At 41.2% G+C, this 27,228-nt stretch overlaps 1 protein-coding gene across 1 annotated transcript in view; it reads right to left on the bottom strand.

Moving 5' to 3' along the window:
- Positions 1-26,817, bottom strand: part of ZNF704 (zinc finger protein 704) — a 44,336-nt gene extending 17,519 nt beyond the window's left edge. Inside the window, exons 1-3 of the mRNA XM_040354493.1 lie at positions 26,552-26,817; positions 9,164-9,264; positions 6,078-6,307 (exon numbers count right to left, since the gene is read on the bottom strand). Coding sequence (XP_040210427.1) covers positions 6,078-6,307; positions 9,164-9,264; positions 26,552-26,700 — 480 coding nt within the window. The 5' untranslated portion in view covers positions 26,701-26,817. The remainder of the gene's footprint in view (positions 1-6,077; positions 6,308-9,163; positions 9,265-26,551) is intronic.
- Between the last annotated feature and the right edge of the window lie 411 nt (positions 26,818-27,228).

A 27,228-nucleotide genomic window follows, 5' to 3' on the forward strand; every position in this document is an offset into this window, starting at 1 on the left:
ATAGGTTTTGCTCAAGAATATCCCTGTATTTAGCACCATCCATCTTTCCCTCAACTATGACCAGTTTCCTAGTCCCGACTGCTGAAAACATCTCTACAGCATGATGCTGCCACCACCATGTTTCACTGTGGGGATGGTGTTATTTGGGTGATGTGATAGGTTTGTGCCAGACATAGCGCTTTCTTTGATGGCCAAAAAGTTAAATTTAAGTCTCATCAGACCAAAGCACCCTCCTCCATACATTTTGGAATTCTCCCACATGCCTTTTCCCAAACTCAAAACATGCCATTTTGTTTTTTTGCTGGAAGTAATGGCTTTCTTCTGGCCACTCTGCCATAAAGCCCAACTCTATGGAGCGTACGGCTTATTGTCATCCTATGTACAGATACTCCAGTCTCTGCTGTGGAACTCTGCAGCTCCTCCAGGGTTACCTGAGGTGAGGTCAGTGATGGCGAACCTGTGGCACGCGTGCCGCAGCCGGCACGCCGAGCCCTCTCTGTGGGCATGTGAGAAAATCATGTACGGAGGTGTATCTTATCCACAGATCCCCTCCACATAGAACTACATTTCCCACAAGTCTCTGGGGCCAGGGGTGATGTGTCTAGGATAGGCGTGGACAAGATGAAGGGTTGCTCTGGGTTGGATGGCAGGCGGAACATGTGGTGGGGATTGAGCCAATGGGGGGCCATGTCTAGGATGGGCGTGGACGAGAATGAAGAATTGCTCTGGGTTGGATGGCAGACAGAACAGGTGGTGGGGATTGAGCCAATGGGGGGCTGTGATGGTGCCTACTGAAGATGTCCAATCACAGGCCGTTCTCATGCCAGGGAACTGAGTCGGGCGATGCGTGTTTTATTGGAGTGCTGTGGCAATCGCTGACACTGTTAAAGTAAGTGTACATGTTGTGTGGGGAAGTAATGTGTTTAGCTGTGTACACAATTTTTCTGTGCGTCTTCAAATAGAATCACATTATTCTAGGTCAGAATAATGTTGTGTATATTCTACCTGTGTTACTCTCTATCAAAGCTGTCAGAGAAGCATTTTCCGTAGGATATGAAGAGGGAATAAATGAAAGCTGCAGGTGACTCACGCTTTGTGTTGGCTATTCAGGTTTATCTGTCTGGGAATGTCTCCTAGATTTTGCAGAGATCACTGCAGTACAATGAGATGTAAATACATATGTTTTTTGTCCCTGCCACCCCCCTGTATTTCATGACACCAGAGTCACATGACAGACAGTCCAGAATCACTGGCATTATACAGAGAGGTGTAAAGCTGCTACTGGAAGTGTGCATTTGACATGCAATGAACTGCACAGGCATTGTGAGTGAACCATTGGTAAAACATGGTTACAGTTGTCCTTGAGTGTTCATGTTCAGAAGGATGTTTCCTGGACATATTGGACTATGAACATAGTCAGGAATGAGAGATTTTCTAAGTAGTCTTCTGCTACAGCAAGGCAGGGCAACCAGTATGTCTTCAGCTGGCGTAGAGCTACAGATCTCAACATGCCTTGACAACCAAAGAGTGCATATGTGTGCCAGCAGGGCATGGGGGGGGCTGGGAAGTTCTGCTGCAGCTGTAGAGTTGCTGGTTGCATGTCAGCCCCTGTAACAGGATTTCTTTATCATCCAGCCAGTGCTTCTACTGAACAACTAGTAATTTAAAGTGCACCTGTCATGCAACTCGAGTGTATTGAATATTAATGTATAGTTCGTAGAATAGTGATACTGGAATTTGATTGCACAATGCTAGGACAGCTTCCAAAAAATGTAACTTTTGTCAAAATGTGTTCTAGTTTTAGATTTTCTTGTACAAAACACTGACTACATAGTGAATACAAAATGATTTCTGATGTGTCCCATGTTCACCCCCAGACATCACAGTATACGCTCATCAAGTTCTGTTGGCACTTTGAAATGAATACATTGGTTTCGTGTTGCAGTTTGTGCACTCGGGCTCAAAAAGGTTCACCACCACTGCCTTAGGTCCTGTGTTGCCTCTCTGATTAATGCCCTCCTTGCCCGGTCTGTGAGTTTTGGTGTGCGGCTGTCTTTTGGCAGGTTTGCTGTTGTGCCATGTTCTTTCTATTTGGTTATGATAGATTTGATGGTACTCCTAGGGATCATCAAAGATTTGGATATTTTTTTTTATAACCTAACCCTGACTTGTACTTCTCAACAACATTCTCCCTTTTTTATTTGGAGAGTTCTTTGGTCTTCATGGCAGTGTTTGGTTAGTGGTGCCTTTTGCTTAGGTGTTGCACCGTTTGGGGCCTTTCAAAAAAGTGTGTGTATGTAATGACAGATCATGTCACACTTAGATTGCACACAGGTGGACATCATTATGTGACTTCTGAAGGTAATTGGTTGCACCAGAGCTATTTATGGGCTTCATAACAAAGGGGGTGAATACTTACACACATGCCCATTATAATTTTTTTATGTCTGAAAAATAGATACAACATTTTTTTTGAACTAAAGGCTGTAATGTAACAAAATAGGTATAACGCCAAGGGGGCGAATACTTTTCCAAGGCACTGTGTGCGTATATCTATCTATCTATCTATCTATCTATCTATCTATCTATCTATCTATCTATCTATCTATCTATCTATATATATATATATATACACACATACACACACAGTATATATACTTACATCTTCTCCTACTGGCTGACCACTGCCAAATACAGTAAATGCCACTGGTAAGCAGTGCAACTATTTTGACCTACCTTTAATTGAATGTCTCTTCTTTATTCTAATTTTACCAATGTAAGGTACTGATGTAAGCATTGGTGTTTCCTTATGGCCCTACATGTGAACCTTTTAGCAGTATATAGCAACTGCTTTAGGTGAGTAAATGATTATTTTATTTCAATAAACATTCCATGTTTATTTCAATAAACAAAAACTCATTTATTCATTCATTCACTCATTCAATTTCCGGCCTCTTAGTCCATGAGAGCTGCAGGGGTGGCACACTAGTAGTTGCAAATCTGGGTTCAAGCGTTAAAGCGGGGGTTCACCCTTAGAGGGCACTTTTCCCCCTTAGATTCCTGCTCGTTTTGTCTAGGGGAATCGGCTATTTGTTTTAAAATATGAGCAGTACTTACCCGTTTACGAGATGCATCTTCTCCGTCGCTTCCGGGTATGGGCTGCGGGACTGGGCGTTCCTTCTTGATTGACAGTCTTCCGAGAGGCTTCCGACAGTCGCATCCATCGCGTCACGATTTTCCGAAAGAAGCCGAACGTCGGTGCGCAGGCGCAGTATAGAGCCGCACCGACGTTCGGCTTCTTTCGGCTACGAGTGACGCGATGGATGCGACTGTCGGAAGCCTCTCGGAAGACTGTCAATCAAGAAGGAACGCCCGCTCCCGAAGACCCATACCCGGAAGCGACGGAAGAAGATGCATCTCGAAAACGGGTAAGTACGGATCATATTTTAAAACAAATAGCTAATTCCCCTAGACAAAACGAGCAGGAAGCTAAGGGAAAAAAAAAAAAAAAAAAGGAATTGGTTGAACTCCCGCTTTAAGATTTGTTTTACCTTCTGCATTAAACGGTTAATTATATTCTAAAATGTGTCAAAACCAGGCTATGTTTGTTGGGAGCATTGTGTAATGGGATGGTTAAAAGCTCACATTAGCATTCCACAGGCAATACAGTGTGACATATAACACCTGTACATACATTAAAGAACATTCAACTCATAAAGCAGTGTGCGTTGACACCAGTGTGGAGGATAGGGTGATCTCAGAATGATAAATGGATTGTGCTTCATCAATTCGACCTTGAGATTTCACATTTCTGAACAGTGGAATTATTAGGGAAGACTCTAAGAATTTAACGTTTTTAAGATTTGAATAATAAACAGCCTGGCAACGCAACTCAACAGCCACATAGTAGGCTTACCCACACACTGGGAAACACCGTCGGAATTGCCGTGGATTTGTGGCTGTATTCGGTCGCTAACGGTGCGGTATTAAGCCCCGCCAGCGGCCGAAAAAGGGTTAATACCGCTGGCAATGCGCCTCTGCAGAGGCACATTTCCGTGTCCCATTGTTTTCAATGGGAAGGAGCGGTGAAGGAGCGGTATACATACCGCTTCTCTCACCGCTCCAAAGATGCTGCTTGCAGGAGATTTCGGGCTTTCACATTGAGAATGATGGGGCAGGAGTATTTCAGGCGTTATTTATGCGCTATTTTTAGCGCTAAAATGCCTGAAATACTCCTCAGCGTGAAAGGGGCCTAACACATACATAGTGGTGCATTTACAACAACCTGTAATTCTCATTATAAAGTCCTTTAATTTAAAGTGGTATTAAACCCAAGAGCAAACATTCATTTAATTGCAGCTTACCAAATCTTAGATGTGATAGCTGCATTTGTTTTCTTTTTTATTTATTTTTTCATTTATTTTCACCTGGTGATGTGGCCAGTAAGTCTGTTTTTCAACAGAACAAGCTCCCCTGCAAATGTATCAGTTATTCCGCGTACACACGGTCGGAATTTCCGAAGGACTTTACCCTTTGCAATTTCCAACGGACTCGGAGAATGCGGCATTAGTGTTGAGACAAACCATTTACCACTGACAGGGGTGCTTGATCATCTTTTATTTTTTCAGGTAAAACCTGAAAAACTGTTGCTGTAAATGCATTGTGAGCTAGAGTTTGGCTTCAATTTGTGTCTAAATCTGCTATTCGATCTAACACTCCCCTTCCATCATGCAATATTTTCATTATGCAGGAGCATGGATGGCCCCACATAACTTTACTGCACCAATCTTTAAAGACATCTCTCTGGACACCGGCCTATGGGTGATGCTGAGGAAGGGGTTGGCAGTATGTCACATGCGAGACGCTGAAATCCTGGTCCCAGTGTGCGAGGAGTTTGGGACTTTAACATCTTCTCTGACAACTTGGCAGCATTGTGGGAACTGCTTTGTTCTGTCAAAAGAGCAAACTCATCAAAATCTCCAATCACGTCACTTCCGGTGACTCTCCAGCAGCTGTAATTGGAGATTTTGATGAATTGGCTGTTTTCACAGAACACCGGGTAAGAAGGAAAAAAGCTGTCATCGCCTTGAAGGCGGCCATGTTGTTGGTTATTAGCACGGGCGGACTAACAATGTTTACTCATTATATCGTCTACTGTACTGTATTTGCTGCCGGTGTTCTGTCAAAACAGCCAAGTCTTTGAAATCTGCAATTACTGCTGCTGGAGAGTTGTCGGAAGTGACTTAATTGGAAATTTTGACGAGTTCTCTCTTTTGACAGAACACCATGCCTTCCTCTTTGAGGCGCTCCCAGTTGGGGAGGCCCTGTGTAAAAAGCCTGGTGCCGTGGCAAGTGGTGGAGAGAGTCAGCATGTCATCAGCTTATCGGCATCTGGGCTCTCCAGACTTGGTGGTGTGGGAGGAGGCTGTTCCCTACCAATTCTCCAGCAAGAACAGCAGGGTTGAGCAATTTTTTTGAAAAATAATAGTTAAAATGTGTAATATAAAAATATTGGTGAAAAGTATAAAAATATAAAAATAATAATGATAACAAGTATAAACACTGACTAATAATACTAGGGCGAAAATTAAGAATAAAGACTGTGAAAGACACATTATATTTACAAATTGACATCAGTTAGGAGGAAAAAATCATTCAACCAAAATAGAAAAATTTAAAACTTCTAAAAAAAAAAACCTCAAAATCCCAAACCCACAGTTGAGAAAGGCAAAAAACCTTCAATAAGCATGATCCAATTTAATAGGGAAAAACATCCTTTGTACTATTAAAAGTAATCAAATATTCTCCAGAATAACATTCTGCAGTATCAGTTCTTATAAATATTAATAGCCAGTTATAGTTTGTGCATTTAAAAACAAATCAAGCAATCTACTGAGTTGGCTAAAACCAGCTTATGTAGAAGACTATTCTACATTTTCACATCTCTTATTATAAAGAACCCATGCTGCTTTACAGGAAAAAAGGGATTTGATGGCTCATTTTCCATGTAAGGAGCTACACTTTTTTTACATTTTCTAAATAAATAAAATAAATTATTAAAAATCACACAGGCTGACCTTTCTTTTTCTTGGGACAGGATCTTCAAACAGTAAGTTGTCAGCATCAGTATCATCAGCATTGTCGTCTGGATGAGCTGTACATCGGAAATGTCTGAAGTTGTCTACAAATAAAGGGGGCGATGGAGTTGATGGATTGGAATGGTCACTTGTGTTACTCCAGCTCCAGTAACCACTGCTGTCATGGCTGGATGGTGCACACCCCGTCTCTTGCCATGATCCATTCACATCTGCCAATAGAATAGAAGGGTCACAGTATATATATACACACACACACACACACACATGTTCACCGGAGAGGAGGATGTCCACAGCAAAGCTGAAATTTTTAAAACTAAAAAAAAGAACTGCGACCAGGAAGATGTTTTTTTTTTTTTTAACATACAGGAGTGACATACCATGTCCCATTTGCAGTAAAAGCTACTTACCTTCCTGCTCCTAATTTTTTCAGTGTACACAGAGCTGCTGCATCTGCCAGATGCTGGGTTTTATTAACTCCTGTGACCACACGGATGTCAAATTGGGAGCAGCGGTTGTGTATGTGTAGCTGCTGAGTTCCAATTTACATGAATGGGAGTGCATGGATGCTGATGCATGGAGCACCTGTGCATCCAATGCAGGCAAAACACAGCCCTCACATGGATGTACACTAAAGGCCTATGCACACAGGGCAAAGACACATGTCTAACATGCAGGGTCATCTTTTACCAACACAGGGATGCACTGGTGTTGCGTGCATCCCCCTGCTGGCGTCCCACAGACTATTGGGTAACGCGGCTACATGGACACAGCCGCTGTGTTCCAATATATCTTGCAAGACATCTTATTAGGACATAGCGTCTGTGTCTCAATAGAGAAAAATGGGATGCAACACCTGTGCATCCTACGCCAGTAAAAGATGGCTCCAGGTGAAAAAACCTTACAGTAAGTACGCGGCACACGTACCTAGAAATAAAGCTGATATAGATACAGCAGTTCCTGAATGTGTACATCATAACTGGAGTTCGGTATTATTACATGTGTGTCCTAAGTAGCCATGGTTAATTAATTTAAAAACGATGAAAAACTGCAGGGTAAGTTCTCCATTTGCTTAGTAACTGTACAGAAGGGTGCTATATTTTGTATCCAGCATATACATTCTAAAATACTTGGCAATCTCTGGAATTCATAAAGACTGGTGTAGACAGATTGTGCAAAAGTGTCTCTCATGTGTTCTAAAATTGGTGCAGCATGCACCAAATTCTCGTACCTGTCTAGAACTTGTACAGTAAAACCTTAGATTGTGAGCATAATTCGTTCCGGAAGCATGCTTGTAATCCAAATCACTCTTATATCAAAGCGAATTTCCTCATAAGAAATAATGGAAACTCAAATGATTTGTTCCACAATAAGTCCTTCAGTTTATAGTCCATATAAAAAGATTATAGCAATGTGACGAGGTTGTGTAACCATAAAATGTGCATCCACAAATGGAAGCCTCCACAAGGGGATTAGAAGCAAAATCCAACAAATGCTAGAGAGAATAAAAGAGAAGAGAGGCTCCTCTAAGGCACACATGATCGGTCAAAACCGATGAAAACGGATTGAAGGTCCGTTTTCATCGGTCCAAACCGATCGTGTGTGGGCCCCATCTGTCAGTTATCCTTCGGTCAAAAAAATGAGAACTTGCTTTAAATTTGAACCGATGGACGCCTAACTGATGGGTCAAAACCGATCGTTAGTATGCAAAAGCATCGGTTAAAAACCTGCGCATGCTCAGAATCAAGTCGACGCATGCTTGGAAGCATTGAACTTCGTTTTTTTTCAGCACGTTGTGTTTTACGTCACCACGTTCTGACACGATCGGTTCATTAACCGATGGTGTGTAGGCACATCAGACCATCAGTCAGCTTCATCGGTTAACCTAAGACAACGGTCCTTCGGACCGTTGTCATCGGATGGACTGATCGTGTGTACGCGGCCTAAGTGTAGCAATATGGTTAAATTTAATGAAGGTACAACATTTAGCAACTAACATGGCACATCTAAGTATGCAGGCATCCGGGGTAAAGCTGTCCACATAGACCATCCTCCGCACCGCCGGCTCTCACCGCTGTCAGTCTGCAATCGTGACCGGGAAGACTACCCCACAGTAGAGCGATCTGAAAGTGAGGCTTGAACCTCTCATGGAGTGCAGAGTGTAAGAGATGACGTTGATGGCAGTGAGGCCCCGTACACACGACCAAGTTTCTCGGCAGAATTCAGCCAGAAACTCGATCGGAGCTGGATTCAACCGAGAAACTCGGTCGTGTGTACACTTTTCAGCGAGGAAGCCGACGAGGAACTCGTCGGGCCAAATAGAGAACATGTTCTCTATTTCCTCGTTGTTCAATGAGGAAAGTCGGCCCGCCGAGATTCTCGGCGGCTTCAACACTGAACTCGACGAGGAACTCAGTGTTTGGCACGTCGAGTTCCTCGGACGTGTGTACGGGGCCTGAGGAGGATGGTTTATGTAGACATCTTTATCCCGGATCCCTGCATATTTAGATGTGGCTCTTTTAATCATCAACCATGTGGATTTGCTAAATGTTGTACCTTCATTAAATGTAACCATATTCTTACACATAAAGGTGCCTCTCTTCTCTTTTATACTCAGTTGTGACATGACGCTACTCTTATATGAAGACATTGCTTGTATATCAAGTTAAAATGTATTAAAAAACATTGCTTGTCTTGCAAAACACAGCATTCTGAATGCGCTCTGGCTTCATCTTACAATTTGTGAGTGGTTTTAAACATTGTTTTATCAAACAGTTATTTGTATGCTGCACTTAGATGGCACTTTTTAACTTGATTCATCAGAGCTGGCTTACTCTTAAAAGGGCTGCCACCGGTGTATTCTTTACTACAAAGGACTACAAGAGTAGAACTTTCTGCTGTTGCACCCATGATTTCTATGTTTTTTCTGTGTTTGCTTTTTTTTCAGTTGCTGTGAACTCTCCATCCCACATGTATCTCCCTAGTTGGTCTATAAATCAAAAAGAGCTTCTTTTATTTTCTTTATATAGTGGAGGAGAGTAATATGCTCTTCTGTACACATTACATACCAGTAAGTCGAACTGAAGAACTCTGAACCAGGGGACTTGTAGACAGACTGGTTAGTACCATTGCAGCTGTTACTTTATCCATGTCTATCTCTTCATATTTCCTAGAACACAGAGGAACATATATTACTAGCATCATACAGCCTACATCCAGCAATGCTGACTCGACAATTCAAAGTCAAATAACCATCAACCATAAACCAGAACTGGGCACAGAGTTACAAATTGACTTTAGGCAAACCGTTCCTACCTTGCTGCTGCCATAAAATATATATATATACACACACACAGTTGTGCTCATAAGTTTACATACCCTGGCAGAGTTTATGATTTCATGGCCATTTCTCAGAGAATATGAATGATAACACAAACACTTTTCTTTCATTTATGGTTAGTGTTTGGCTGAAGCCATTTATTATCAATCGACTGTGTTTACTCTTTTGAAATCATAATGGCAACAGAAACTACCCAAATGATCCTGACCAAAATTTTACATACTCTGGCCCAGATTCTCGAAGGGCTTACGACGGCGCAACGCCATGTACGGCGTCGTAAGTCCTAATCTGGGCCGTCGTATCTATGCGACTGATTCTTAGAATCAGTTACGCATAGATAACCATTAGATCTGACAGGCGTAAGGCTCTTACGCCGTCCGATCTTAAATGCAATTTTTTTTTGTCCGATAGGTGTCGCCTCCGTCGTTTTTTCCCCCGTCGAGTATGCAAATTAGCTAGATACGCGAATTCCCGAACGTACGCGCGGCCGACGCAGTGAAGTTACGACGTTTACGTTAGGTTTTTCCGCCGTAAAGTTGCCCCTGCTATATGAGGGGCAACCAATGTTAAGTATGGCCGTCGTTCCCGCGTCAAAATTTATAAATTTACGTAGTTTGCGTAAGTCGTCCGTTAATGGGGCTGGACGCCATTTACGTTCACGTCGAAACCAATGACGTCCTTGCGACGTCATTTGGAGCAATGCACCCTGGGATATTTTTCGGACGGCGCATGCGCAGTACGTTCGGCGCGGGAACGCGCTTAATTTAAATGCTACACGCCCCCTACCCGCCAAATTTGAATTAGGCGGGCGTGCGCCGGGTGGTTTACGCTACGCCACCGCAACTTTACACGCAAGTGCTTTGTGAATAAAGCACTTGCATGAAAAACTTGCGGCGGCGTAACGTAAATGACATACGTTACGCCGCCGCAGAGATACGCCCGATCTACGAGAATCTGGGCCCCAGTTCTTAAAATCAAGTATTGCCCCCTTTAACATCAATGACAGCTTGAAGTCTTTTGTGGTATTTGTGGATAAGGGTCACTATCTTCTGAGATGGTAACGCTGCTCATTCCTCTTGGCAAAAAGCCTCCAGTTCCTGTAAATTCTTGGGCTGTCTTGCATGAACTGCAAGTTTGAGATCTCCCCAGAGTGGCTTAATGATATTGAGGTCAGGAGACCGAGATGGCCACTCCAGAACCTTCACTTTATTCTGCTGTAGCCAATGACATTGATACTGGAACCAGGTATTTCAAACATCAATGACTAAATGTGCTTGTTGTCAGCATTTCACAATTAGGATTGGACTACTTATGAATCTATAATTATTGCTGACCAAGTCTTTGTCATTTCATGATTACTGGCATTTATTGGACCCAAATGGTTATGCATAATCAGGACTGCCTGTACATAGTATATTCCTGTATTGCCTGACTAACTACAGCTTATTACATAACGCCTGCAGGACCACTAATCAACAATACTAACCAACACATGCTCATGGCCTTCTTTTTTATACCGACCATTATGGATATTCAAAACCATAATTAAAATCCAGGTTCTCTCCAGATCGCTTTCTCCCCCCCCCCTCCCCTCCTCCCCATCACGTGCAGGGTTCAGCCATCAGTAAAAGCACCCATTGGCCTTACAAAAGAAGGTGTTATCAAAATAATTTATTTTGATTTACTAAATTCCTTCTTCCAATAACTTTATTAATAAATTCATGAACCGTATTGGATGGGGCGCATATACCCTGTGGCTGAACTACACACGTCCGGACTGGTGCTGTGTTTGTGTCTTGTATCATGTAAGTCCTGTTTGTCATTTTGTGTTCATGATAAATCATGTTCTTTTAAGGATCCATTTTTTGTATCATTGAGTTTCAAAACTGCACTTTTCTAAGATTTTATGGTACTAGAATAAAATAATTTTGTATCGTTCCTTGGTAAAGATTATTATTCGTTGCTAAAAGGTAACCCGTTTCCAAGTGACCTTTCCTTGGGTCACTTACCTTCCCCAGTCCTCTTCCTATTTAATAATAGACGTACAATACAGTTACAGCAATGAAACCCAACAGGGTACATGACCAATAATAGGTACCTCTACAGATAACCTATAGAACTAGCATACCCTTGCCATCTCCCTTTTCCCCCCATCCCCCCCAAAACCATATGTAGCCAACGACAGGTTGACTTGTCCAAGTACGTCCCATGCGCAGCTTCCTGGCTGATGAATGCAAATGTTTCTCCAGTATTTCTTGATAACATACTGCATTCATCTTGCCATCAATTTTGATCAATTTGATTGTGCCTTTGTAGCTCACACATCCCCAAAACATCAGCGATCCACCTCCGTGTTTCACAGTAGGAATGGTGTACCTTTCATCATAGGCCTTGTTGACTCCTTTCCAAATGTAGCGTTTATGGTTGTGGCCAAAAAGCAACATTTTGGTCTCATCACTTCAAATGACTTTGTGCTTGAGGGTTTTAGGCTTGTCTCTGTGCTGTTTGGCGTATTGTAAGTGGGATACTTTGTGGTATTTGCTTTCTTCTGGCGACTCGACCATGCAGCCCATCTTTTTTCAAGTGCCTCCTTATTGTGCATCTTGAAACAGCCACACCACATTTCTCACAGTTTTCAGAGAGTTCTGTATTTCACGGTATATGACTGTGCCATTGTCATTTAAAAAGTGACAGCACTGAAAGCTGAAAATTGGCCTGGGCAGGAAGGTGCACAAGTGCCTGGTATTGAAGTGGTTAAGTAACTTGTTGCACTGTGTTACCATGTGCTGTTTAACATTATGTTGTTTGTTCTAGTAAGGCAGTCCATACATTTTTATTCATGGTATGAGTTGTAACACCGGCGCAAAATGCAAAGTGAAAAATATATATATATATATAAAGTAAAAAATTAATATAATAATAGTGCTAAGTCTGCTGCAGTTATGGTTTTACCCCACCAAGTGGTGCAGTTGTGTGAAATTTTATGAGTGTTCGTACATGTAACATGTACTACTGCGCTGACTTCAAAGAAATGTTATCTTGTGAATGTGACCTAACTACATGTACCAATCATAAACATAAACTCATATACAATGGTTACCCCAAAGAAATATATTGTGATATGCTCACATCAGTGAGTTTATCAGTGAGTTTAATCTCTAATTAGTGAACCCCCTTGCGCAAACTCAGAAGCGCAAATGCAAATTTTTATATTTATTCTTATTATATAAGTTGTTGATTGTCAGCGCATTCTGAGTTTGCGCAAGGGGGTTCACTAATTAGAGATTAAACTCACTGATGTGAGCATATCACAATATATTTCTTTGGGGTAACCATTGTATATGAGTTTATGTTTATGATTGGTACATGTAGTTAGGTCACATTCACAAGATAAAATTTCTTTGAAGTCAGCGCAGTAGTACATGTTACATGTACGAACACTCATAAAATTTCATACATTTTTATTGTACTGAAAAAAAACAGCAACACAGGTTTAAACAGACCTTCACCTCTGTGTTTCAATACAGTGCACTAGAGTGCCCAATTGGTTCACATGTTACATTAAGAATGTGCATGTGGATTCCATTCAAAATGAATAGCGCTGCAATTAAGCACAACATACTATATATGGTGCATTACCACGTAATGCAGTTATACACAGATATAAATCCAACCTTACAGTAGACAATCCCCCTTTCTGCAGTTTACATACCTTATCCCCCCCCCCCCAGGAGCAGGTCCAATGCTCAAAAGACCTGCACCTGACACCAAGAACAACCAATTAAGTAAAAAAAGTGCAGAGACACAGAAAAGGGACATAATGGGGAGAAGTAGAAAAAAAAGGTTAAAGGGTCACTAAAGGAAAACATTTTTTTGCTGAAATGACTGTTTACAGGGTATAGAGACATAATAGTTAACTGATTCCTTTTAAAAATAGATAAAAAACAATCATATAATGTACCTGCAGTTTAGTTTCGTTTTTGCTGTGGTTTCCTGGTTCTCTGATGTACAGAGACAAAGAGCCAATAGAGGGCAGTGATGCTTTGTAAAACGAAACTGGATTGGTGCTGACACACAGTAATCACACCTCCTTGATTAGTCACCACAGTGAGAAATCTCCCAGTACTGTGGTGATCAGGAAACAGACAACCAGGAAGTGTCCAGAACAGAGAGGAATTACAGCAACATCAAAGCAAAAACGAACAATGAGGACATGAAACCAGGACTGCAGTAAGGTAAAGGAAGCTATTTAGCTAAAAAAAAAAGAAAATTCCATTAGTGACCCTTTAAGTAAGACAGAAGCTGGGAGGTAAAGAGTGAAGCAAGACATACTGTAGGAGTAATAGACAGATCTAGAGAGAGAACGAATGAAAATGAATGAGGAATGAGATCGTAGTAAGTGTGAGAGAGAGAGCGGAGATACGGAATGAGAGCAAAAACTGCTTTCCATTTGCTCTCTGCTCATTTTATTCACAGATGTAATAAAGAGGATATTGAGCTGAATGCTTTTGAAACATATCTGAAATGTTCTTTTATTATTGCAGTAATTTATACAGACTATTCTCCTTATCATCTTTTGATGCAAGTGTTTCCTAAGAAGTTTGTGGAGATAAAAATAGAATTTTGCATTTCATGCATGAAACTCTAAATTGGATTTTACATTGTTATGTCCCAGGGGATGACAAGTTGCTTGATGCCCCGTACACACGCTTGGGATTTCCGATGGAAAAAAGTCCGCCAGAAATCCAGATGGGAAAAAAAGAGAGCTGGTTCTTTTTTTTTTTGCCAGCGGATTTGGCAGTTTTCCCATCGGAAAAACTGCAAGGGAGCATACACTCGGCCGGTATTCACGGCCAAAAACTCTCCTTGCAGTTTTCCTATTGGAAAACCCGGTCGTGTGTACGGAGCATGAGAGTAACTGATAGAACAGGTTTAGAATCGCTCTGTAAATAAATAGCAGAAAACGTGTTTCTGAAGATGGACTACCTGCTCTTCAACATGAGTGCCATGCAGCTGCTGGATAATACACAGAGAATCATCCATAGAGATCTATGGGGACATGCTGGGACTTGTAGTTCATACACAGAGAATCCTCCATAGAGGTCTATGGGCACATGCTGGGAATTGTAGTTCATACACAGAGAATCCTCCATAGAAGTCTCTGGGGACATGCTGACACTTGTAGTTCATACACAGAGAATCCTCCATAGAAGTCTATGGGGACATCCTGCCATGTCTAGCAACAAATTCCAACACAAACCAGGACTAATATGCACCGACAATGGAGGAGAATACATAAGCAAAGAAGTGGCCTCGTACTAAGGGCTACAGAATCCTACACCCAAAGACTGACAAAGTGACAATAATCGATAGTGTTTATTTTGATGAGAGCCCATCAGCAGAAACACTGATCCCTGAAAGCTGTAAAGTGAATATGCCAAGCACGCCAGAAGAAAAGGTCAACCGAAACAAACCTGTGTAGGAGTCAGAACAAGAGGTGGAAGTCACATTGCCTAAATCAAGTTCCCCACCAGATCCTGCTGAACTGATCCTGAAGATCCACTCGGACCCCGCAAGCTGTCATACACTTTCAAAACACACAGCATACGTGAACCAACATCCTGGGAAGACATAGAAAACTGCCAAAACATAAAGCCAATAAATGGAGAAAAGCAGCAGAAGAGGAATTAAAGTCACTTCAAGAAAATAAAAAACTTGGACACTCACAGAGCTCCCTCCTAACCGCAAAACTATAGGAAGTAAGTGGACTTTCAAAGTAAAGTCAGATGCAGAAGAGAATATACAAAAATACAAAGCCAGACTAGTTGCCATGGGTTAGTCTCAGAAATTCGGTGAAGATTACGATGAAACTTTCACTCCACCATCAGAGTGCCTCTTAGCTTTGCAGCCGGAAAGGCCATGCAAGTGAAACACCTAGATGTTAAAACTGCTTTCCTATATGGAGACATTAAGGAAGATCTCTACATGGAGCAACCACAAGGGTTTGAGCAGGGAGACAACCTTGTGTGTAAACATCAGAAGAGCATCTACGGTCTTAAACAATCTGCAAGGATGTGGAATGTGAAAGTGAACAAAGTATTTACTAAAGAGGGATTCTCAAGAAGTAAAGCAGACCCCTGTTTCTACTCCAGGAATCAAGAAGACAGATGGATATACATCCTTATCCATGTTGATGACATTATAACCTGTTTTTAACAAGAAGGGGATTGCAATCAGATAGTTTTACAAGCTGAACAAAAATTTTGAAATCAAAGAACTTGGGAACATTAGCTACTATCTGGGCATCCAAATAGAGAGAGAAAAAGATGGAAGTTATCTTCTCAACCAATCTCAGAAAATCTCTGAAATCTTGCAACAATTCCATATGCAATATGCAAAGGAAGTAAAAATGTCTATAGAGTTTGTCTGCAAAACGGGGGAGACGCTGTTGACCAAGATGGCAGCAGGCTGAGACAGGCATGCTACAATTAACATCTAAGGAAAGAGCAAGATGCCAAAGCACAGATGCATTGGACCTAAGCTGAGCCACTAGACCCAATAACTTTGACCCTAACAGCATAATCCTCCCTTGGACGGTGAGCAGCTGCAGCCACGGACTTGGGTCTTCTCTGAGACACAATCATTTTGACCAATTTTGTTGGGTCCGGTCATTTTGCTCACCCTCCAACCAACCTCACACCAACGCCTGTCCGGCAGACAGGGGGGGGTTCTCCGAGCGGAGGATGGTCATTCGGCACCCGGCATCTGGACATTCTGGCAGATCCCCATGGCCCGCAGTCTCAAAAAAAAAAAAAAAAAAAAAGACAGCAGCTGACCCGGGTCGATTCCAACGCAATTGCCAAGATGGCTGCCTCAACTGCTAACTGCTTTGTGTCCCCAGGAAGAAATCTGCTGTGCAAATTAAATGCTGATGGGATAAAATTTAAACCAAAAGGAATGTGTTTATGTATGTATTTTGTTAGGCACGTTTGAACAATATATTTTTTTGCATCTGTGTCCCATTGAAAAATGGTCCCAATCAGGATCCTAGTGATTCAGATGGGTCATCTATGTCTTCTTCTTCTTCTTCTTCTTCTTCTCAGACGGATTTTATTCAGACACAGGGATTCAAAGCAGGATCTCAAAAACTGAAGGGTGACGGGTTGGGACCTCATCCATCTGCTTCAAAACGAAGTTCACATGATCACACACGGCAAACGCCTTGTCTTCACAGTAAAACTTCACTTTCACTTCTGAGTTCTGCACCTCCTGTTTCTTTAATACCTAAGGTAAGCCAATCATCACTTTATTTGAATCCAGGGACCTGCATACCACACCCCCTTTGGGGGACTTACGAACAACATCCATTTTTGCACCTCAACCAACACCAGATCCAAAGAAGATATTCAATGTATCAACGATACCACCCAAGAATGTAAGACAGGCTCCAAATGATAAACCTGTCCTCCCATTCTTTAACAGATGATCAAATCAGATCCAGGTTTTAAGTCTGGGCCTGACCTTCTGTCCTATTCAAGAGGTTGATAGCTTTGAGGATATCAAAGATGTTCATCTGTTTGCTAGAAAACCTATATACAAAACATTTTTTCATAAAGACTATCAGATGTCTAAAGCCAAGGCCTCCTTGGATGACATTTGGAGGGATCGTACCCTAAATGAAATAAAGGCTCTCAATGACTTAATGGAAATATGAGAGGAAAGTAATCCTCTCGATGATCCCTTGGAAGATCCATCTGAAAGTTCCACTAATCCCGCTGCAGAAAGGTGTTTATTTTTAGGACATTTTAAAGATTAATCAGCACAATCTTAAGTTTACTATGACTTTTGACCAACGATCAATTAGCTTTCTGGATATTAATATTTATGTTAATTCAGATGGAACTGTGGGATCTTCTTTACAAAGTAAACCATCAGCGGGAAATACAGTCCTGCATGCCATGAGCTCTCACCCCAAACCTTTAATTTCGAGCATACCTTACAGTCAATATCTTAGACTTAAAAGGAATTGTAGTCGAGAGGAAGATTTTGAAATAGAGGCAAAGGCCTTTAGAGTGCCGTCTAATCAATAGAGGCTACAGTCGCTCTTGCCTCAAAAAAGCCCATCATCGAGCAAAAGCTAAATAACAGAGATAGCTTGATACACTCTACAAAATCTAAACCGCAAGATCAAAAAGTGAGGTTGATAACCCGTTATGCCGGACAACACAATCATGTATGCCACATCATCCAAAAATACTGGCGCTAATAAACCTGTGAAAAATATATGTGAAATATATCTCAAAAAATTGAATAAACACAATAAAAATGAATGTGAAATATATACCCAAAAAAATATATATGACCAAAAAATTAAGATTAGTGAATTGACAATATGATAATCAATGTAACAAATCCGTCCAAATGAATAAATAAAGTGAAATGAAGATAGTCCATAAAAAATCAGTGCAATTGAGTCCAATTAAGGTGAGCAGCTGTAATTAATCAAGAAAGGATCCTCCACCAGAAAGGTCACCCAATATGTGGGAAATGAAATCTCCTTACCAGAGAAAAAGACCGGGCTTTCAACGGTCTAATTCAGCATAAGGATGTTTAAAGTCTTCCTTGAAAAAGACTATTCCGGACACTGTTATGAATCACCAGTATGGATAACTCCAAAAGATAGGATCCTATTCAAATCCGCTCCAGTTTAACATTGGTGTTCATAAAAATAAAGAATAGTAGGAAACCACATAGTGCATTACTGTGTAAACATTAGGTTTTTAATAGAAACAGATGCGCACTTACAGCAAAGCCTTGAAAAACTTGCATATGGGATATGGTGTGGAGAGGATGGCGTTCCCTCAATCCTCCGTTTGCTTCGTGTCTCCGTCCGTCACGTGTCTCTCCCTCTAGCGTGATGACGTCACTGTGGCTAAGCTCCTCCTACGCGTTTCGTCGCAATACGGACGTCTACGGGGATAGGCTGCCTGTGGTGACACCGGATGATGTGGTGTCTAAGTATGTGAAGGCTTACCCACAGATCACTTATAAGAGAACCCAATCATTAAGAGATCAATTGTTTCACAGCCATTATACAAAATCTAAATCCCACTCTCGCAAAGGGACTGCTCCCTGTGGAAAATTTCTGCAGATTCATTAAAAATGCTACGGTGATTGACTTGTCTAATGGAGAGCAGTATAGACCTAATTTCTATGCTTCTATAATTGTCAATCAATTGGCGTAGTGTATTATATGGAATGTGAATGTAAAGCTTTTAATGTTGGAAAAACCAAGAGGCAATTTTTCATCGAATCAGGGACCATGCCCCACACTTGCTTCGAAGGAGAAGATGGAAACTCCTATCAGTAGACATATGGGGCTTTATCATTATTTTCAATTGTCCAAAATATATTTTTTTGCCTTGGAATACCTACCTGTACATGAAAGGGAGGGTGGGGTGTTGATAAGATGCTTCCAGATGGCTTCACAACTTGGCAGCAACAATATACCCAGGTTTAAATGAATCCATTAGCTACAAGCCTTTTCTATAACTTTGTTGGATTCATTTTCCACAAAGTGGCCTGAATTGAGTTATTCTCAATAAATGTTTTAGTTCATTTTTATAGCTTCAGATTCTATAATAGTTTGTGTAACTCCTATATGTTTTTTTTGCTTGCTGCGGTATATCCTTAATCTTATTGATGTGGAATTATTTAAATGATAGGCTCCCTTATCAATCAAAATTTAATTTTAATTCTGCTCTGAAAGGTATTTCTGAGCTGTTTATGTACTTTCAGTTTAACCACTTGCTTACTGGGCACATATACCCCCCTGCTGCCCAGGTGAAATTTCAGCTTCCGGCACTGCGTCGCTTTAACTGACAATTGCGCGGTCGTGTCACGTGGCTTCCAAACAAAATTGACGTCATTTTTTTCCCACAAGTAGAGCTTTCTTTTGGTGATATTTCATTGTCTGTGCGGTTTTTATTTTTTGCGCTATAAACAAAAAAGAGCGACAATTTTGAAAAAAATATATAATATTTTTTACTTGTTGCTATAATAAATAGCCCAATAAAAAAAAAAAAAAATTCTCAGTTTAGGCCGATACGTATTCTACATATTTTTGGTAAAAAAAAAAAAAAAAACTCGCAATAAGCGACTGGTTTGCGCAAAAGTTATAGCGCCTACAAAATAGGGGACAGAATTGTTTTTTTTTTATTATTTTTTTTTTACTAGTAATGGCGGCGATCTGCGATTTTTATTGGGACGGCGACATTATCGCGGACACATCGGACACATTTTTGGCGCCATTCACATTTATACTGCGATCAGTGCTATAAATATGCACTAATTACTGTATAAATGTGACTGGCATTGAAGGGGTTAACACACTAGGGGATGAGGAAGGGGTTAAATATGTTCCCTGTATATTGTTCTAACTGTAGGTGGAGGGGGGTGACCGATCTGTGTCCCTATGTACAAGGGACACAGATCGGTCTCCTCTCCAGAGACAGGACGCTGTCTCTGTGTGAGCCGGCAATAAGAGATGATCTCAAATGTTTACATTTGAGATCATCTCTCATTGGCCGCACAGATCGCATAGCAAACGGCCACTCTGATTGGCCGTTCGCCGCGATCTGTGATTGGCTGTGTCCAAGGGACATGGCCAACACAGAGTTTCCCCGCTGCGCGCTCGGGAGCGCGCGGGGAACGCTAAATAGGGCGGATGTCAATTGACGTCCAGTTGGATTTTCAGGTCCGCACTGTAGCCGTCATTCGGCTATAGCGCGTGCCTCAGGTGTTTAAACCAGCAGATGGCGCCAATGTTGGCCTTATATGGGGTAATGATATGGGTGACCATACGGATACCCAGGGAGTCCTTCTGGATAGTAACGAAGATAAATTTCCTTGTTATTTTGTCTGGGTGGCGCCATTGTCTTATCTTGCCCCTAAGGAGATGTCTTTGGTGGATTGCTTCAATTGCGGTCTTTCCTGCTACGTTAGGTGGGGTGGTAATTTCCATCATGACCGCTCCCACCTTTGGGCATATTTTTGAACATGGCGCTGCGGTTGTTAGCATGTGACGTAGGCAGGTTGCGCTGCACATGACGTCAGTCCTGGTGCAGCTCGTACATGCGCGCTAGCCTATATTGGGTGTCCACACCTCCACCGGTGCCATTGGCTGCTGGTGAGGGTGGAGGGGGCATAAAAAGATGCAGATGCACAAAGATTAGAAAGAGGGTGAAATATTTTTGTAAGGCATTTATCAGGTAAGGAGATCTGGATTTTGGTAAAAATCATTCCAAGTTAGAAGAATGATCTGTCTGAATTTGACAGCTCCTCTCTCTCTGCATTTAGTTACATGTCAGTTTCACAAAGTTACACTATCGGCTCAGTGCGAAACCTGCCAGTGCCATACAGTGCCACCTGTCAGTGCCACCTGACAGTGCCAACCAGTGTCAATTAGTGCCATCTGCCAGTGCCACCTGGCAATCAGTGCCACCTGCCAGTGCAAACCAGTGCCACTTGCACCTGTCAGTGCCAATTAGTGCCATCTGTCAGTGCCAACCAGTGCCACCTTCCAGTGTCAATCAGTGCCTGCCAGTGCCACCTGTCAGTGGCAATCAGTGCCACCTGCCAGAGCCAATCAGTTCAATCTGTACTGAGGACATCAAGTGTGTGGTAAAGTGACAGGAGCAAGCAGGGGGGAGTGGACTGGGAGTGGGTGAGTTTATGAGACAAAGGGGATAAAAAAAAAAAAAAAACGGCCTAAAATATCAGCCGCAAAATTCGACATCATATATTGGCCATCGGCTGCCCCAATTTCTAAATATCGGCATCGGCCGGAGAAAACCCATATCGGTCGACCTCTAGTGCAAATGCTTCTTAATTTCTACCAGGAGGCAATTGACGTATCCTACCAAGAACTACTCTAAACTACAAAACCTGTTTTGGGTGGAATAACCAAAATTTTGGTTCTCTGTCTTCAATATCTGGCCTTTTAGTTAGAGCAGATATTGACTTCTATTGCACTTCCTGTCATTAGGACATCCATGGATCGTTATCCCTGACTCCAAAACTGATGAGATTTAGATTCATACACTGATTCATCCTGAATACTTTATTAATCCCAAAAGGAAAAGTAATTAAACACAGTTACATTCAACGAAGGCAACACAAAAATCACAATAACAAACAGAAACAAGACAATAACAACAATAAAATTATCAATAATAGCAAATACTAAATAGAACTAAATATATACTAAACTATAATAAACCATACCATTCTATTAAAACACTAAAAATAACTTTAAGATAAGATTGAAAAGAAAACAAATCAAAACTACCAAAATGCAAATGTTACACCACTTTCTCTAATATTACTCAAAAATGATTACGCATAATTAACCTAATACCAACATAATAAAAAAAATGACATACAAATCTGGGTCATAAACCAGATTAAATTATCACAACCAGCACTCACAGAGAAGAATTATATAATTTAACGGTCACATTGTGGTTGTACCATGTATTAGAAGACGAATCAGGGTCCCAGCCAAGTGACTTGTTTGTTGATGCAGTATATGTAATAAATAAAAATAATAATATATGCAAATAGTTTTTATAATTGATATTTTTTTATCCATTTGACTACTGTAGATGAATTATACAAAAGTTTTATATTATTTTACTGACTGTGGAGTCACTTAATACATGATTCAAAATAATTAATTTAATCATGTGGATGTACAGCATGTTTTGACATATGATGGACTTTAATCAGCCATTCCTAACCAGGGTTCCATGGAATCCTAGGGTTCCTCCAGTGGCTGCTAAGATTTCCTTAAAGCGGAGGTCCACCCACTTTTGAGAGGTGGTCTTAAACTAAAGACCACCCCTCGTTTTTGGATATCTAAAATGTTTTATTTTTTTTCTAAAGTACCTCTTTGCAAGTACTATGTGTACTTCCGTTCCACCCGGGCTGCGACGCAGGACGTAATGTCCTCTTGTACGGCGAGCCTGCCCCCCCCCCACTCTTATTTGGGGCCTGTGTGTGTCCCAGGGGACAAGCTGGCAATTCACAAAGTCCCGCATGCACAGTAGGAAACCGCCAGTGAAGCGTGCACCCGATCCGATGGATGGATTGGCCTGGGGGGGGGCTGACATCGTGGGCCCCCTGGACAGGTAGGTGCTCTTATTAAAAGAGCCAGCAGCTACAGTGTTTTGTGGCTGGAACTCCGCTTTAAGTTGTGGCTGACTGACCTCTAATTTGATGATGCCTGTTGTGTTCCAGGGCCAAGGCCACCTGGCAGAGCCAGCAGCATGACACCAATTATGTATTTTAGTTGTCTGTAGGGAGGGAATCTGACCACCACTGGGTTCCTCTGAAGAAAAATTATCGAGAAAGGCTGGCTAAGCTGGTTATAGATTGAATTATCTTTTCTTTATTTAATTAGGCTTCATCAATTGTTTGTATTTTTTATATGATTACATGTTTGTAGCACTCACTGGTTCATATGTGTTCTGAATAGAATTGCAGTGTTGTCCATTTACTATATGCAAGATCCTGACTGAGCACCTTCAGCCCCTGGATGCAAACCGCAAGCCCCATTCCCTCGTCTTTTGATGATGCTTGAGAATTTAGGAAATCATCTGATAATAGAGACTGCAGTTTCATGACAAGCTAACAAGGTCAGCTGTCTCTTGTAACACAGCAGCAGCACAAAAAAAAAAAAACATAAAAAAAAAGAAAGGTGCACACTGGGTACTATTAGAAAAAAATCTAAGAAATTATGTGAAGTGAAATGTTCTCCTCAAATTGTTCCTATACCATTACGATTTAGCCACATCTGTTACTTACTCTAACTATACCAACAGGTTGCTGACGTATTGTATACCATCACCCTTCAAAATACTAAGACTATTGTTTTCTATCAACATCATCACCCAAGGTGTCCATGCTTTGGATACAAATTTATTGCACACCAACTCTTGTTTTTAATATCTGAAAATAACATTTCAGATTTATCGTCCTTCCAATTAAGACCAAACTTTATTCTGTTTTCATAAAACTCCAAAATTAACAGCCACAAAATCGTATGTGCTTTGAAATATGGCCCTGTCACCTCCAGAGGATTCAATCTGCACTATGAATGATTCATGAGGAGCATTGTGTTCACAAGAGGAAGTTAGAAGAGTTAAAAGGAAGCTGGCTAGAAATATGTGTATTATAGATGAAACAGCTCATCTGCATCCTCCAGATGTACTTGGGCGGGTATTATTCATAGGTTCTCCCAATCAGTATAAGCAACTAGAGTTGGGCGAATGGTTTGGGCCAAGCAAATGTACAGACCGAACATCGACTATTTGCCCGATCAGCGGGATGTTCGCCTGCCGAGTGCCCCACAATGGACTGCATGCTGCACAGGTGCAAGACTTTGTCAATTAGGGCACAGAGCACTGTCAGAGCCCTGATTGACTCTGAGTGAGTAATACTAGTGTAGCTTTAGTATAGTGTGAGTATAATTTGTCAGTATAGTGTAGTGTGAGTATAGTGTAGTGTCAGTATAGTGTGAGTATAGTGTGTCAGTATAGTGTAGTGTGTCCATATAGTGTGAGTATAGTGGAGTGTCAGTGTTAGTGTAGTGCAGTGTTTAACACAGCATTACATAACATTTACATTTAAGAAAAAAGGCTCCCCAATCATGTCTGGAAGGCCAACAAGGAGAGGCAGATGTTTCAATGCCACTAAGAGCAGGCCAGCAGCGTCTGTGTCCACAGGCAAAGGTGGATGTGGTCCGTCCTCAGGCAGGGCATGTTTGTCTCTGTTTAGTTATATTGCCCGTGCTATACAGCCACAGCATGCAGAGGAGGTGGTGGACTGGCTTACTAAACCATTCTGATTCTCCTCATCCTCTGTGACCCAAGTTGATACTAGTGATTTCTGTCGGATAATGCATCACCACAATTCATAGCATTTTAGCGTGTCTTATTTGAAGTACATTTAAACCAAAACAATGGGAGTTCTTTTATTTGCTCTTTCTTAGTCCCAAAATGCCCATACTCCGAGTACTCCCAATATAAACTGTAGATTGAACATTCAGCACAATAATGGCCAAGTCAACAATTAAGATAGATCATTTTTGCATCTATACAAGACTTCAAAGTTGTCGGGGGGAGAGAGAAGAACCTCTTCAAGCTTGGTTAATCATTTTATAAGGCCCAACTTGCCAGATCCAAAGTAGGAAAGGACTTTCTAGAAAAGGTCGTATTTTTGAGCATCCTTGAACCCATGGGTGCTGTGCAGTGCTAGGCATATCTATCCATAGACTAGTATGCACTGCCATAAGTATGTCAGGAAGTGGTGATAGCCCTTTAAATGGGTCTGACATAGTGGATGCAAATTCTGCCTTAGTCAAAGAGGTTGCATGTTTTGCGCCTGTAAAGGAATTAGAGTCAAGGGCTGGCGCGGTGTCTGTGTTAGAACTTACTCTGGTAGGAGGGAACCACTATCAAGAAAACATCTACTAGTCTGAGCTTCTAACAGTTACTGACTAACAGAGTCCACCCTAATGGGTTCCACAAACAGAAAGCACCTATATCTTTTTTCAGTATTCTGTCAACACTCAGCCTTTTCACACAGCAACGGAGTAAGTGGGAGAGAGTCCTGAGCATCTGCCAGATCACATATATAAAGGTCTATGGACAGCTGAGTCTAATTAGCTACAGGCAAGTTGTAAATTAGAGGAGTGGAGACCTTATCCCATCCAAAGCGCTACAAAGTCTCCAGACTCAAGGGCCCAGAACAGACATTATTAAGATTCAGAGAAAACAAAATGTTTGTTTTCTCCACATTAGCCTCACCATGTGTACGTAGGAAACCAAGGGGACGCATGCAAACTGTCCACAGTTCTGCCAGTCAATCCCTCAAAGTACATATTTCAGTTCCAAGTTTCAGTAACATGGATAAAATGCAGAGCTGGTATAAGCACCTGGCATACATTTCACATCAAACGCCTGTATTTAATTCCTGCTATATATCATGAATTCAATAAATGCTTTGCTTGGAAGATTATATTTTTTAAAGGTTGAATATGGAAACCCTTTTCATGCTGCCCCCAGATAATTCCCCCCTGAAGAGAGTACCAATATATCAGTAAATCACATGTATAGTTCATAATTAAAGAAAATTACCATTTAAATGACACCATTCCAATTTTTTCTTTCATGGTCACATACAGTGGCCTAATTTAGTAAAGCTGTTAATCTCAGTTTCCAAAGACACTAGGAGAAGTATTACATGCCTGAACACTTTCTGTGAATGATCACCCCTCATATCCGATTAATGAAAGACATGTATAGCTTGTGCTACACATACCTGCATAAAATAATAGGTAAAAGCCACTTTCAATTTTACCCTTAAAGTGGGCCTACAGGACCTGAAGGACCATGGCCAAATTAGATCCATGTCCTTGTTAGTCTCTTTCGTTAAATGTTCAAGTTCCTATGAAATTGAAATCCTATTCCCAACAATGAATTCCAGGCAAAACATGAAATCAATGATTGAAATGGTAATGTGATCAGGGGTGATTGTACCAGTACAAAAGTCAGATAGGAGACTACATTTTTTTACCCTAGTTTTTAGGTAATCCACAGTAAAATATAAAAACAGCTCCTCTTATTTGGAAAGACGGGAGAGGGAAGAAGGTCTACCTCTCATTTCCTTGATTTCTGCTTTCATATATCTAATTTAGGTGTGAAAAGTACTAGGTGTTCTGACCTGAAAACAGGGATTCTATCCCCACAGATATAAAATGTCACACCAAACTTTATCAACAGTACTCCAGCATAGGCCTGCTATAGTGGAGTACACTTCTCTGCAAATCTGAAAAGTCAGTTGACTTTACATGCCCGTGCCTGTACTATAGCACTGTGAAGTACCAGCACTTTCTCTCGATCTGTGAAGGCCTGTCTGGGATTAACTCCTGCCATTACCAATATTGGTTCAGATATAAGCACTGGAGTTTCTTCTGAGAATAGACAGAGATATAACATGTAGTTCTTGCCCTGACATCTTTATTTTATAACTTACATTGTAACCTATTACATACCTTGCTTGAGGGACATCAATATTTGAAGACACCACCTTGCGCTTCTGTTCCAGCAGACAGACTGATCTTGCACATTCTTGACTCACTTCCTGTTCAAGTTCGATTATTCTGCTAGAGCTTCTCAGTACCATGTAGGAAGCATCCTTCATTTCTTCAGTAATTTGGGGATTCAAGCTACCATCACCTCTTCTGATGTTCACTAGCTGCTCTTTTGCTTCCCAGTTTTTTTTATCACATGCTATCTGCAAAAAAGATTCAGTACTTTAATGTTTAAAGGAAAGCAAACTTTTATTATTGAAAACAGTAATGCATATCTTAATTTACTACATACCTGTCACTCTAGACACAGGTTATAATCTAGACTAGTGAAAGTGCAAGCAGCAGCTTGTGCAGTAACCAACTAAAGCCTTATGTATTAACATAGCTATAAATCAGAACTGCTCTATAACTAAGATGGAAACTAACTGGTGACAATGAAAAAAATAATTACACTTCTTAGTAAACACTAATGGTTACCTAAGGCCTTCTGAGTTAGCCGTAATCAATTTGTCCATTATACTGTACTTTAGGTCAGTGGTCATCAACCCTACAGGGCCCACTAACAGGCCAGGTTTGCAAGATAACTGAAATACATCACAGGTGATATAATTTGCTGCTCAGTGATTGCAGATCTCCCC

The sequence above is a fragment of the Rana temporaria genome, chromosome 5 (assembly GCF_905171775.1).
Source record: "Rana temporaria chromosome 5, aRanTem1.1, whole genome shotgun sequence".
Taxonomy (NCBI): domain Eukaryota; kingdom Metazoa; phylum Chordata; class Amphibia; order Anura; family Ranidae; genus Rana; species Rana temporaria.